This window comes from Gymnoscopelus microlampas (genome assembly GCF_963454915.1).
Source record: "Gymnoscopelus microlampas genome assembly, chromosome: 10".
Classification (NCBI taxonomy): domain Eukaryota; kingdom Metazoa; phylum Chordata; class Actinopteri; order Myctophiformes; family Myctophidae; genus Gymnoscopelus; species Gymnoscopelus microlampas.
Window position 1 is genome coordinate 26969360 of NC_139947.1, and position 15048 is coordinate 26984407.

The 15048-nt window shown below is 41.5% G+C and overlaps 1 protein-coding gene across 1 annotated transcript in view; it reads left to right on the plus strand.

Annotated features, from left to right (window-relative positions):
- Positions 1 to 3645, plus strand: part of LOC311054166 (voltage-dependent calcium channel subunit alpha-2/delta-3-like) — a gene marked incomplete at both ends in the record, with an annotated part of 378193 nt that extends 374548 nt beyond the window's left edge. The window contains 2 exon segments of the mRNA XM_084070045.1: positions 1894 to 1978; positions 3553 to 3645. Of these exon segments, the coding sequence (XP_083926171.1) occupies positions 1894 to 1978; positions 3553 to 3645 (178 nt within the window).
- Positions 3646 to 15048: the final 11403 nt, after the last annotated feature.

Sequence of the window (15048 nt, forward strand, 5' to 3'; positions counted from 1 at the left end):
ATGACCACACACCGCCCACTTCACACTGGGTGTGATTTTTTTTTAAATGTGAAAATAGCCGATCTATAATTTTCACTAATTTTGTGTGACACTCTTGTATGGTGAAGTAGATCTGCTATTTTTGAAAAATCATGAAAATGTGCAAATCTTTGAATATATATATTATTTTAAAGCAGTGGTTTTCAACCTTTTTTTGCATCAAGGACCCCCAAATTGACACATATTACCCCAGGGACCCCCATTTGAAAAGATATGCCAGGGACTCAACAATTTTGATTTCTTGGGGGTCCCAATCTACACAGCAGTATCATCATCAGTGTTCATTTAACTCTGAGAGGACCCGTTAGGGTCCATTTGGTTCCATTTGTACACTCTCAGAGTTACAGACATATAAGGGTCAATTTGGTTTCTAATTATTAATTTGGCTGGGGACCCCCTGGAACCCCCTCAAGGACCACTGGTGGTCCCCAGACCACTGGTTGAAAACCACTGTTTTAAAGCGAACATTTTTAACTCAAATCTTTGCTTCTGGGGGCCCCTGTAACAAAAATATTTTGAGATGGGGGTCGGCGGCCAAATACATATCATTGTGGGGGTCCTTGACATGAAAAAGTTTGAGCACCACTGATATAGAAACATACCTTTTTTTTTCAGAATACTTTTGGGATTTAGAAGACATTTTAACAGAATCAGCTTCAGGTCTTAATGGGTTAAGTAGAAAGTAGAAATTTGGAGGTACGAGGTTTCATGCCCGTCAATGGCAGCAAAAAGTGTTTCTGTTTCTTTTTTTTTGCACTGCTGCGAGCAAAAATAGCCCTGCCTTCCAGAAGGGCATCTTTCCATGCTTCACTCCAAAACACGCGTCCTTTCCATTATAAACAAGGAGGTAAAGGCCAGCCAGTGAAAGGAACTAAGTACATTTACTCTCAAGTAGGCTACTTCAGTGCATGGTTCTCTAGCATTTTCATGTCGAGGACCCCCGAAATGATATGCATTTGGCCTCGGACCACCATCATCTCAAAAATAGTTTGTGCCAGGGACATCCAGAAGCAAGTACTTAAAGGGGAATACCACTCATTTTCAACATTGAACTATGTCTTTAATACACCTTAGAGCTGTTGTGTGGAAATAAGAAAAAAGTCCCCCCCCCCCCCTCTATGTTGCCTAGAACTGGATAATTGATTGAGGCCATGTAGGGATGTCCGATATTATCGGCCTCCCGATATTATCGGCTGATATTAGCATAAAAATTGATATCGGGAAAATATCGGTATCGGTTTTTGAAAAAAAAAAATATATATATTATTTTTTTTTTTTTTTTTGCTTTATAAATAAGTTACAGGAGTTCTTACTGTATATGGTGTGTGTGATATGAAATTTGAGCTTACCCTAATCACAATAATCCCCGCATATATCGGTATCGGTTGATATCGGTATCGGTAATTAAGAGTTGGACAATATCGGTATATCGGTTATCGGTAAAAAAGCCAATATCGGACAACCCTAAGGCCATGTGATCAGTGACATACGCAAGGTGTACTTTTGGCTTATAGGGCGGAACACCTAGAGCTGTTGTTCCACACAACAGCTCTAAGGTGTATTAAAGACATAGTTCAATGTTGAAAATGAGTGGTATACCCCTTTAAGCAGAGATTCGAGTTACATTTACTTTACTTGAGAGTATTTACATTTTTCTTGACTCCATCACTGGAAAAGACGACTTGTGAGTTTGAGCAGAAAAGCAGAGCCTGTGTGTGTGTGTGTGTGTGTGTGTGTGTGTGTGTGTGTGTGTGTGTGTGTGTGTGTGTGTGTGTGTGTGTGTGTGTGTGTGTGTGTGAACTGAAGGGCTTTTTCATGTGTCATGGTGGGTGTTTGGTCCTTAACCTCAGCTTCACATAATGAATCTCTCAAGTGTGAGCGCCTGAAGTTCCAGAAGGACAGGCGACGCCCGGATACCTGTCACCCCTACCATCCTGAGGTGAGGCCACACCCACACACACACACACCGCCACCACCAACCGCACCAGACAACACTTAGCGACCATGTAGTCCAACCAAAGCATTTCTTTCCCAGCTGAGAAAGCGCTCTCTCCTAAAAAGAAACAAGGGAAAAAGAGAAAACGCTTCCAAACATCCAGAGAGTTTAGGGTTAGCCAACCGTCTGTTGAAATTACGGAATCGTCTCTTATAACCCATTTAGACCGGGAAAGAATCGGTGTAATTTTTAGATTTCTTTGGCTTTTCAAAAATAGCAGATACACAAGCTCGTAGCGCGGGCTTGTATCGTAGCACCGAGTGCAGCGCTACGAGCTTGAAGATCTGCATTTTTTTTTGAAAAATCGTGAAAGTTTTTGCAAACCTTTCAATATATATTCTTCAAATGTTCTTTTTATTTTATTTTCTTTTTTTACGTATGTTGCTATATCAGTGGTTCTGAAAACCTTTCTGTCAAGGACCCCCAAAATGTATTCGGACGCGGACCCCCATCAAAAAATATTTTGTTCCAGGGACCCCCCCCCCCCCCCCCCAGAAGCAAAGATTTGAGTAACAAATGTCCACTTTAAAGAATATATTTTTTAAAAAAAAGAAAAAAAAAAACAGATCTGCAAGCTCATAGCGCAGCATTAGCCAAATAAATTTAAAAATCTTTTCCCGGTCTAAATGGGTTAACTCATTGACTGCCGGAGTAAATAAATAAATAAATCAGCCCTTGACAGCGTTTTTGAGCATTTTTACTAACCTTTCAAGAGCCACGGATTATTTAGCTCGAGGACGATCGACACACAGTGCAGTGTCGCAAAAGATGCAGGAGTGTCTCTGCTTCTATCGGGGGGGGGAAAGCGTGTCACCGCGACCCTCCGTTCATCAGTCATTGGTTTTGAATATACCTTGTTCTCGAAAAAAACGCAGACAAAAACAAGAAAGTATTAGATCGGACGGGGCTGGGTTTGTTGTGATCGCGTTATTTCCCTTATTTTTTTCTTGGAAAAACAAGGGACGCATTTTGCATTGCATTTTTCTTGGAAAAATAAGGGACGTACTGCATTTCAAAAACCTTCACTTACTGTTTTACACCTGTAAACCTGTAAGTGATTGATTGATTGATTGATTGATTGATTGAACTGTTTATTGAACATTAATTCAAAAGGATAAATACACAAGAAAGCCCGTAGGCTTTTTTCCATTGTGGTCCTTTTAGGCTGCAACATCTCCGGCGAGAGAGTGCGTGTGATCCCATTGGTACACCGATCTGTCCGTCAGCACCCGCCCCGTCAACACAACATTACGAGCAGCGCCCACTGCACTCTGGTTGGTTGGGGAAATGAAACACTTCCTATATCGGGTACACCGACGCGCTGGTCCAGGCTGTTATTTTTTAGCAAAACTAAACAATAAAAGCCTGGAGATCGAGGCTATGGTCCTTTTGACATGATGTGATGTGACAGATGATTCTTTCTCTCTCTCTCTCTCTCTCTCTCTCTCTCTCTCTCTCTCTCTCTCTCTCTCTCTCTCTCTCTCTCTCTCTCTCTCTCTCTCTCTCTCTCTCTCCAGGAGAACTCCATGGAGTGTGGGGGTGCTCTGGGTCTGGTTCCGTCCCTGACCGCCACGCTCCTCTGTGCGCTGCTGGCGCTCTTTCCCAGGTGACCAGGGCTGGCCACGCCTCCCCATCCGTATCTGGACTTGGATTGGCTTGGCTCGGCATGCGAAACGATCCTAAACCATGCCACTGAGAAGACGAAAACCCCTCGTTCCCTCGCTAGACCCGTGCCCGATTTCAACTCACCACCCAAGCCCCACTAGGAACCCCGGTAACTCTCACCAGACCCTCCTCCCCCGGTGAGGCCAATTTATGCTTTGAGCGACGAGTGCCGGTGCCGTGTCATTGTTTCCGCCGGCGCATTATTCCGACGGCGCGTTGGTCCGACTCGCCCCGCTACTAACGCCTATCTCTATCCCTAACCCTAACCGCACGCGGGAAGCCACGTAGTCGGAGTAATGGGATGTCGGACTTATGGGCAGTCCCCCCAAGTGCCGACCAGCTATAGGCGGCGGCAAGCGTCCGCCGCAGCAAATGAAGCCAGTGCGGAAGTAATGAAAACACTGCAGTTCTCATTAATGGCCCACAGTAAGGTGTCGCTATGTCCCCTCCTGCTCTTGTTGCAGAAGAACGTTCATTCCATTAAAGTCTATGGGTATTTGACCGGACTTTACATTTGGTTTTATTACCTTAAGTAAACATTTTTATAAATACATTATGTTTTCTGTTTCTAGTTTAAAGTCTTCTTTCAATTATCATGATAGACCTATGCATTTTTGTAAATTATGCTCCCATTAATTAGAAAGAAGGGAACGATTCTACTGGTTTTACTGAGTGAAGACCCTCCCTTGCTTCCCTTCCACCCAATAGCATTTGTTTTCCTCTTCCACTCGGGACTGGAATTCCAAGATGGTGGATTTTAATTCACAGAAATAGTGGCTTCAAAAACGGGTCTGTGGAAACCAATGGGTGACGTCACAGCTCCCTTCGTCCATTCTTTTTTTTTTTTTTTTTACAGTCTATGGTGCCGAGTGCCAGCATGTCTCAGTTTTGAGCACTCACACCGTCTGCGACTCTTCGACGCGACATCGTTGCCGCAAAACGTGAACACGGAAGTAGATTTTGTCTCGTGCATCGTCCCAACCAATCAGAATACACAACATTTTATGTAGCGTCTGCAACCGTTTTTCTAGAGGTACGCAAAACACCGTCAGCAGACACGTGTGTCACATTCTTTTTGTCGTTTGGATGTCACTTTGTCGTCATTTTGACGTCGACGCGTGTCGCTCAAAGCGTAATTTGGGCATAAATCGGCCACTGCTTTCGAAAGGATTGACACCGAACGAGAAACGCTTCGGCAGCTGCTGCATAGTTGGTCAATATGGTGCTTTTTAATGGCCAGACCAGTCGAAGACAAACCAAGCTACGCTAGGAGATGTATTGCGGAGGTCTGCGGTTTGCGACATAACAATTTTACGCTTAACAATGCACTCACTAGCTTTTAAACCAATGCAAACTGTCTAGTAATATTCACTATTGCTCAAACAACAATGGGTCAATCCTTTCAAGGAGCAGGTAAGGGCTAGGCGGCGCTGTTTCTCAACGTCAGGTCCCGAGGACCACCAGGGGTCCAAAATGGACCGTTCACGGGTCTGTAACTCTTGAGAGCATACAAATGGAAATTAACAGTTAAATAAACACTGAATGTGCGTTCCCAGTGCAAGATAAAATATTTGTTAGAGTGGCGCAATCACATACAAAGTCAATGCAAAGAAAAGAGGCGACTTAGCACGACGTTGCATCAAGCGGTGCGAACGAACCGTTCCGTCGCTTCGGTATCTATCAAAAAATCACGAATGAGGCAACATTCGCTTCCCCCCCCCCCAACACTGATCAGCGCGACCCAAAGTGGAACGATTCAAAGCGACTAGAAAGATCACATATCTTTCGGTGGGAATGCACCTTGACGATTTATTTTACAGTATAGATTGGGATCCCAGATGTTTACGATAAATGATCAAATCGGGGGTCCGTGGCCTAATCCATATCAAACTGGGAGTCCTAGAAGGAGTAGTTCACCCCAAAAAAATTGTGTTTCAATTCATGGAGAACGGGTCATCGGTCAGTAAGAAACTCGTGGGTCGGAAATTATTGGCTTAGGAATGGGACAAAAAACAAAAATAAATCCATGAATTCAAGGCTTCATGGGGTGTGTAATTGATGTAAAATAAGATGTTTTTGGGGTGAACTACTCCTTTAAAGCCACCTGGCAAGAGACAACAGCCTTGTGGAAAGAGACCGGAATAGCCTTTCCCAGGCTCCCTCCGAATTCTCATGGACAGTAACATAATGAAGATTAAAAAAATATCAACGATGAAGATGATTATCATATGTGGCTGGGGTTATAATAATGATATGTTTGTCCAATGATTTTTTTTATTGCCATGATGAGAAAAAGATACAGTATGTTCTATATATTAAGAAGAAAAAAAGAGACAGTTTTATTTATTGATTTGCAAGTGGTACCCATAAACTGTGACTATGTGAGACTATGAGTCCTCTAACATGAGTGGTTGTTGATATTTGAGCTTTGCCTTATTGAAAGGTATTGGTCCTGTTTGTGTACTTTTTGAAATAAAATGGTGTTTAAAAAACTATTTAGATTTTGCTTGGCTTCTGTTCGAACATACACAGTAGGACCTGCAATTTTTTTTTTTTTAAAGACAAGCACCAGCTCTATTATAAGCGGTGCTTTTTGAGTGGTGCCGAAGGCAACCACTCCTATATCTGGCTTTGTCTGTGTGTCCGTATGTATGTATGCAGATGTAAATGGTGCTAACATTGGACATGTTAGCTTGGCTGATTGAACATGTTAGCCAAGCTAACATGTTCTAATCCTTAGATGTTCTAATCTAAGAATCAGAACATTTCTAGAAAACTATGGTTAAAGATAGGGTAAGTGATTTCCTTTTTTTTATTTTATTTTTTTTATCCCACGATTTTGTAACCCTTATTTTTCACCCAGTGCCAATTTTCTAAGTGATCCTGGGCACTACACTCCCCTCACCAGCCTAGGGAGGCCAGGGCCGAGCTCATGCCTCCTTCAATGCATGAGAGCCAACTGACCTTCTTGTCACCTGACAGGGGGGAGTTTCCCTGGTTGGACGTAGCGCGTGGAAGGAACACGTTATTCCAACCAGTTCCCTTCCCCTCCATCAGGCGCCCCGGCTGTCATGGGGGAGGAGTTTAGTGACCAGGATTACTACATGTTTTTGTGAGGGTATCAACTACCCTGAGAGACACGGGGAGAACATGCAAACTCCACACAGGGTAAGTGATTTCCTTTGGTTAAAATAGCACGGGTCTCACATATTCTAGTCTGTTTTCTATGTCTGTCCACAAACATTGATGACAACATCAATACGGGGGTCAATACGGGGCTCATCAAAGGCACCACTCACTTCACACAGGGTGTGATTTTTTAATTCTTAACTCATTAAGACGTGAGGCCGATTCTACACAATGACTTCTAAATCAGTGGTTCTCACACTTTCAAGATGTTTCTAAAATGTTTTAAAAAATAGCAGATGTAAATGGTGCATTTATATAGCACTTTTATCCAAAGCACTTTACATAGATTGCGCATTAGATTCACCCATTCACACACACATTCACGGCAGAGGAAACCATGCAAGGCACCAACCTGCTCATCGGGAGCAATTAGGGGTTCAGCGTCTCAAGGACACTACAACACTAACTCTAGGGGAGCGCCCCAGCCCGGGATCAAACTGGGAACCTTACGGTTTCCAGTTCACTCTACCCCTGAGCCACTGCCGCCCCTGTAGCAGATAGCAGATGTACAATCTGGTAGCGCGGTACGAAGTGACGCGCTGTGAGCTTGTATATCTGCTATTTTTTAATAGCCAACACAAAAACGCAAAAATCTAAAATGGGCCACATGCGGCCCCCACCTTCACTTAATGCGGCCCGCAGGTTAATATCAGAATACTGATATATTATTGATTTAAACTGTTACAATTCGAAACATGCAAACATGACCCGCTTTAATTACTTCAGTCTATATTTTGTAGCTTAATGACTAGTATTAAAATGTAATTGTCTTTTTTTTATGTCCAGTGTATTTGTATTTAAGTTCATAAAGTTAACATAAGTATAACTAAATGCATTTGAAAAAACAAAATGTTACTTTTCAGGATTTCAAAAAATATATATATAATCAGCAAAAATTGCAAAAATAGCAGATCGACGCATTTTGAGCTTGTAGATCGGCTATTTTTGCTACTTTTGTGTGAATGGCCCGACAGTATTATGCAAAGTGGCCCTCTGGAGTGAGTGTGGAAATAAAGTGGCCCTCCCTCTCCATCATCAAAGTTGCCCACCCCTGATCTATAGAATTCTACTAGGCTCATCAGTTATACAGTATATATATATAAATCACTCCCCTGTCTTCAAATTTAATTGTAGGGAAAAAGTGATCACACCGCTGAACACTGAATGTTTGTAGATGTGTTCAACCAGCTTGCACACGGCTTGTTTTTTTCTTCTTTCCCAGGCCTTATTATATGATGCAAAACGTCTGTCTTTTGTGAGGAATGGAATTTTTAATTTGCCCCATCATCATCGTCCTCATCTGTTTCGCCTCCTGTCCTTTGATTTGTTTAATTCAGGCTAGGATATGACTACTTCCAACATTTGCTTCAAATTTGGCATGGCATAAAACGCGGTGATGTAGAGCGCCGTCCAAACCAATAGACATGTTCTATATCTGCAATATTTTGATTGTGTAAAATTACATTGAGGAATGAACACTGGAAGCTGTCTATATTTCATTAAGCAGTATGCTAATGTATGCAGCACTAGGAAATACTTTGTTTTCCTGGATGCTTTGTATCATTTTTTCCCCCCTGGACAGACGACAAACGTCCTGGACACGCGCATGTAAGGATGTGCGCGCGCGCACACACACACACACACACACACACACACACACACACACACACACACACACACACACACACACACACACACACACACAGGCCAAAACATAATCTCCGCCCCTGGAGATCTGCCTGCGGAGATAATTACGAATTTTCAGACCAATACTTGGTGACGTACTGCAAGCGCGTCTGTATAGAGCTGCATTGCTGTAGGTCTGTGGGGGCTGTAGGTCTGTTTGTGGGGGTGATGACGTCGCACACTTCCCTGTCTTCTATGCTGCTTCCTATGGTTTTCCCCTGTCATCTTTGGTGCTTTCTATGGTGCCTCCCAGGGACGTGCACAGATAGACTCTAGGTGGTGCTAGAGCACCTGCCCTTTGCCCTCTTGACCAGAAGTGCCCTTTTGAAAAAAGGGCACAGCAGTCTTCAACAGGGGGTCCTCAGAGTTACTACAGGGGGTCCGCCAAATCTTTATGTGATATGATTTTTCTTTTTACCATAACCACTCGAAACCTAGCATCCCTTTTCTGAGGAGAACTTTAGCCAAAAATAGCCGATCTACAAGCCCACAACGCCTCGCGCTGCAAGGCGTTGTGAGCTTGTAGATCGGCTATTTTTGGCAAAGAGGTATAGGTGTAGAGGGAAAAAAGAGCAGCCCAAGTAAACAAAAAAAAGTATAATTTACTTGAGCGCCTGCCCCTCAAAATGTCTGTGCACGCCACTGGTGCCTCCCTGCCATCTATGGTGCTTCCTGGTGCTTCCTATGGTGCTTCCTGGTGCTTCCTATGGTGCTTTCCTGTCATATGGTGCTCCTATATGCTGCTTCCTTGTCTTCTGTTGTGCTTCATATGGTGTTTACTTGTCTATGGTGCTTACTATGGTGCTTACCTGTTATCTAAGTTAAAAATATATATATATATATATATTATGGTATTACCACTTTTACTCAATTAAAAAATATAGAGTACTTCCTCCCCATGGTGTGAGTACGTGAGCATGTGTATGTGCACACTCGCACGCGCGTGTGTGTGTTTGTCAAAAGATGTCAAAAAGTTTGCGTCTGTTTGCTAAACAAACACAGATGCGCGTGTTGCGGTCGGCCTTCGATTTGTGTGTCATGGTGCTCATTGTCTCTGTGTCTGCATGGGGGACAGAACCTCTGGGCCACACAGTGACAAGGACGACAAAACACATGCACACACACATACACACACACACACACACACACACACACACACACACACACACACACTCACAAACTCCCATGTGCACTGCACGGCACAACCGCATGCACACACGCAAAACGGTTGGGTTTCGTTTTGCCGGTTCCAAACCCCCATAGTGCAGGGGTCTTCAGCAGGGGTGCAATGCTCACAGGACGGCCTTGCACGCCGTGCATGAACCTATTTGACCAGGAGCACACGCATAGATTTAAAACTACTTTAAATTCACACCTCAACAAAGTTTTCAAAGGCTCCCGACTCACACCCAGCGAATTAACATAGGAATAAGCCTAGATGCATATCAATTGTCCATTGTGTGACTTGCAGTGTAGGAATAGCGAGTTTGAATGTTAGGGATCACAGATAAATTATGATATTATTAAAGATAAATTAACGACTTTAACCCAGTTTTATGGGGGGCGGCCATAGCTGAGTGGTTAGTGATCCCGCCTAGGGACCAGAGGCCCTGGTTGCCCCAGGTTCGTTTCCAGGCCAGGCCAGCATGTGTGTCGATGAAACATCAAGACATCAAATTTCGAGACATCAAATTTGGTGGCCTTGAGTCCCAAGACTCAAGGCCCAAAAGAGAAATTTGATGTCTCCGCGGGAGTAATTGGTTCGACTCAAGACCCAAAAGAAGGTGAACTGACTGTAAAGATTCAAAATGTCATATATAGAATAGAAACCCCATTCAAACTTTAAAATGTTCCTCCTAATATGGACATTTTTGCCTGAAAAGGGATCTTTGAAATGTTTCATTGTTTTAGAATAGTACTCCTTTAAAAGTTCAGAGATTTATAATGGAGGTCGATGGAAGATTTTGGGACCTCAAAAAAACGCTTTCACCTAGAAACTCCATTCACATCATTTGTGCTCCACCTTACTGTGAACATGCATGCTTGAGATGTTTTCTTTGAAATCATTTGTAGTTTGGGAGATATTTAACTTTAAGCGCCCCATGCATTGTCGATGCGGCAATGGACATTTAAAGGGAAACGAGTACAGGCTACTAATCCTACATACTTACTGCTAGTAACCCCATTCATACTTTAAAATGTTCATCTTACTGTAGACATGTTTGCCTGAAAAGGAATCTTTGAAATGTTGCATAGTTTTAGAATTGTACTCCTTTAAAAGTTCAGAGATTTAGAATGGAGGCGGATGGAAGGTTTTGGGACCTCAAAAAAACACTTTCACCTGGAAACTCCATTCACAGTTCAAAAATTCCACCTTACTGTGGACGTGCATGCTTGAGAAACTTTTTTTTTTAAATCATTTGTAGTTTTGGAGATATTTAACTTTAAGCGCCCCATGCATTGTCGATGCGGCAATGGACATTTAAAGGCAGGCGTACAACTACATACTTACGCCTAGTAACCCCATTCATACTTTAAAATGTTCATCTTACTGTGGACATGTTTGCCTGAAAAGGAATCTTTGAAATGTTGCATAGTTTTAGAATTGTACTCTTTTAAAAGTTCAGAGATTTATAATGGAGGCGGATGGAAGGTTTTGGGACCTCAAAAAATCACTTTCACCTAGAAACTCCATTCACAGTTCAAAAAATTCCACCTTACTCTGGACATGCATGCTTGAGAAACTAAAAAAAAAAAAATCATTTGTAGTTTTGGAGATATTTAACTTTAAGCGCCCCATGCATTGTCGATGCGGCAATGGACATTTAAAGGCAGGCTTACAACTACATACTTACGCCTAGTAACCTCATTCATACTTTAAAATGTTCATCTTACTGTGGACATGTTTGCCTGAAAAGGAATCTTTGAAATGTTGCATAGTTTTAGAATTGTACTCCTTTAAAAGTTCAGAGATTTATAATGGAGGCGGATGGAAGGTTTTGGGACCTCAAAAAAACACTTTCACCTAGAAACTACATTCACAGTTCAAAAATTCCATCTTACTGTGGACATGCATGCTTGAGAAACTTTTTTTTTAAAATCATTTGTAGTTTTGGAGATATTTAACTTTAAGCGTCCCATGCATTGTCGATGCGGCAATGGACATTTAAAGGCAGGCTTACAACTACATACTTACGCCTAGTAACCTCATTCATACTTTACAATGTTCATCTTACTGTGGACATGTTTGCCTGAAAAGGAATCTTTGAAATGTTGAGTAAGTGTGGAGGCCAAAATCGTCCACCCAAAAACCTGTTAGGAGTACGTTTCAGGCAATTTAACGTTGATTGGTAGTACTTTGTAGTGACTTTTTTTTTGGTCCCTAACATTCATCGAGCTCTGGACTTAGTCATTTTTTTTTTCGTTTCGGTAGTGACACCATTTTGTCACTACCGAAACGAAGTTAAATCCGAAAAAATCACTAAGTGTGGAGGCCAAAATTGTTCCCCCAAAAACCTGTTAGGAGTACGTTTCAGGCAATTTAAAGTTGATTGGTAGTGACTTTTTTTTTGGTCCCTAACATTCATCGAGCTCTGGACTTAGTAATTTTTTTTCCGTTTCGGTAGTGACACTACCGAAACGAAAAAAAAAATGTTCCCCCAAAAACCTGTTAGGAGTACGTTTCAGGCAATTTAAAGTTGATTGGTAGTGACTTTTTTTTTGGTCCCTAACATTCATCGAGCTCTGGACTTAGTAAATTTTTTTCCGTTTCGGTAATGATACTACCGAAACGAAAAAAAAATTGTTCCCCCAAAAACCTGTTAGGAGTACGTTTCAGGCAATTTAAAGTTGATTGGTAGTGACTTTTTTTTTGGTCCCTAACATTCATCGAGCTCTGGACATTTTTCGTCATTTTTCGTCTCCAGCATTTTTCGTAATTTTTCGTCACCAGCATTTTTCGTCATTTTTCGTCACCAGCATTTTTTCGTCATTTTTCGTCACCAGCATTTTTTCGTCACCAGCATTTTTCGTCATTTTTCGTCACCAGCATTTTTTCGTCACCAGCATTTTTCGTCATTTTTCGTCACCAGCATTTTTTCGTCACCAGCATTTTTCGTCATTTTTCGTCACCAGCATTTTTCGTCATTTTCCGTCACCAGCATTTTTTCGTCACCAGCATTTTTCGTCATTTTTCGTCACCAGCATTTTTTCGTCACTAGCATTTTTCGTCATTTTTCGTCACCAGCATTTTTCGTCACCAGCATTTTTTCGTCACCAGCATTTTTCGTCATTTTTCGTCGCCAGCATTTTTCGTCACCAGCATTTTTTCGTCACCAGCATTTTTTCGTCACCAGCATTTTTTGTCATTTTTCGTCACCAGCATTTTTTCTACATTTTTCGTCACCAGCATTTTTTCGTCACCAGCATTTTTTTCGTCACTAGCTGGACTTAGTAATTTTTTTTCCGTTTCGGTAATGATACTACCGAAACGAAAAAAAAATTGTTCCCCCAAAAACCTGTTAGGAGTACGTTTCAGGCAATTTAAAGTTGATTGGTAGTGACTTTTTTTTTGGTCCCTAACATTCATCGAGCTCTGGACTTAGTAATTTTTTTTCCGTTTCGGTAGTGGAAAAAAAAATGTTCCCCCAAAAACCTGTTAGGAGTACGTTTCAGGCAATTTAAAATTGATTGGTAGTGACTTTTTTTTTGGTCCCTAACATTCATCGATGTAGTAATTACAGATGTAGTCACATCTGTAATTAAAGTGTTCTATATGATGACAGCTTTACATAGCGAACAGGATGAGGAAAGCAACCATCAAACAGAAATGACTTAGTCATTTTTTTCCCGTTTCGGTAGTGACACTACCGAAACGAAAAAAAAATGTTCCATCAAAAACCTGTTAGGAGTACGTTTCAGGCAATTTAAAGTTGATTGGTAGTGACTTTATTTTTTGTCACTAACATTCATCGAGCTCTGGACTTAGTAATTTTTTTTCCGTTTCGGTAATGATACTACCGAAACGAAAAAATAATTGTTCCCCCAAAAACCTGTTAGGAGTACGTTTCAGGCAATTTAAAGTTGATTGGTAGTGACTTTTTTTTTGGTCCCTAACATTCATCGAGCTCTGGACTTAGTAAAAAAAATTCTGTTTCGGTAGTGACACAATGGTGTCACTACCGAAACGAAAAAAAAAATGTTCCCCCAAAAACCTGTTAGGAGTATGTTTCAGGCAATTTAAAGTTGATTGGTAGTGACTTTTTTTTTGGTCCCTAACATTCATCGAGCTCTGGACTTAGTCATTTTTTTCCCGTTTCGGTAGTGACATAATGGTGTCACTACCGAAACGAAAAAAAAAAATGTTCCCTCAAAAACCTGTTAGGAGTACGTTTCAGGCAATTTAAAGTTGATTGGTAGTGACTTTATTTTTGGTCACTAACATTCATCGAGCTCTGGACTTAGTAATTTTTTTTCCGTTTCGGTAATGATACTACCGAAACGAAAAAAAAAATGTTCCCCCAAAAACCTGTTAGGAGTACGTTTCAGGCAATTTAAAGTTGATTGGTAGTGACTTTTTTTTTGGTCCCTAACATTCATCGAGCTCTGGACATTTTTCGTCATTTTTCGTCACCAGCATTTTTCGTCATTTTTCGTCACCAGCATTTTTTCGTCATTTTTCGTCACGAGCATTTTTTCGTCACCAGCATTTTTCGTCATTTTTCGTCACCAGCATTTTTTCGTCACCAGCATTTTTCGTCATTTTTCGTCACCAGCATTTTTTCGTCACCAGCATTTTTCGTCATTTTCCGTCACCAGCATTTTTTCGTCACCAGCATTTTTCGTCATTTTTCGTCACCAGCATTTTTTCGTCACCAGCATTTTTCGTCACCAGCATTTTTTCGTCATCAGCATTTTTCGTCATTTTTCGTCACCAGCATTCTTCGTCACCAGCATTTTTTCGTCACCAGCATTTTTTCGTCACCAGCATTTTTTGTCATTTTTCGTCACCAGCATTTTTTCTACATTTTTCGTCACCAGCATTTTTTCGTCACCAGCATTTTTTTCGTCACCAGCTGGACTTAGTAATTTTTTTTCCGTTTCGGTAGTGACACTACCGAAACGAAAAAAGAAATGTTCCCCCAAAAACCTGTTAGGAGTACGTTTCAGGCAATTTAAAGTCGATTGGTAGTGACTTTTTTTTTGGTCCCTAACATTCATCGAGCTCTGGACATTTTTCGTCATTTTTCGTCACCAGCATTTTTCGTCATTTTTCGTCACCAGCATTTTTTCGTCACCAGCATTTTTTCGTCACCAGCATTTTTCGTCACTTTTTCGTCACCAGCATTTTTCGTCATTTTTCGTCACCAGCATTTTTTCGTCATTTTTCGTCACCAGCATTTTTTCGTCACCAGCATTTTTCGTCATTTTTCGTCACCAGCATTTTTTCGTCACCAGCATTTTTCGTCATTTTT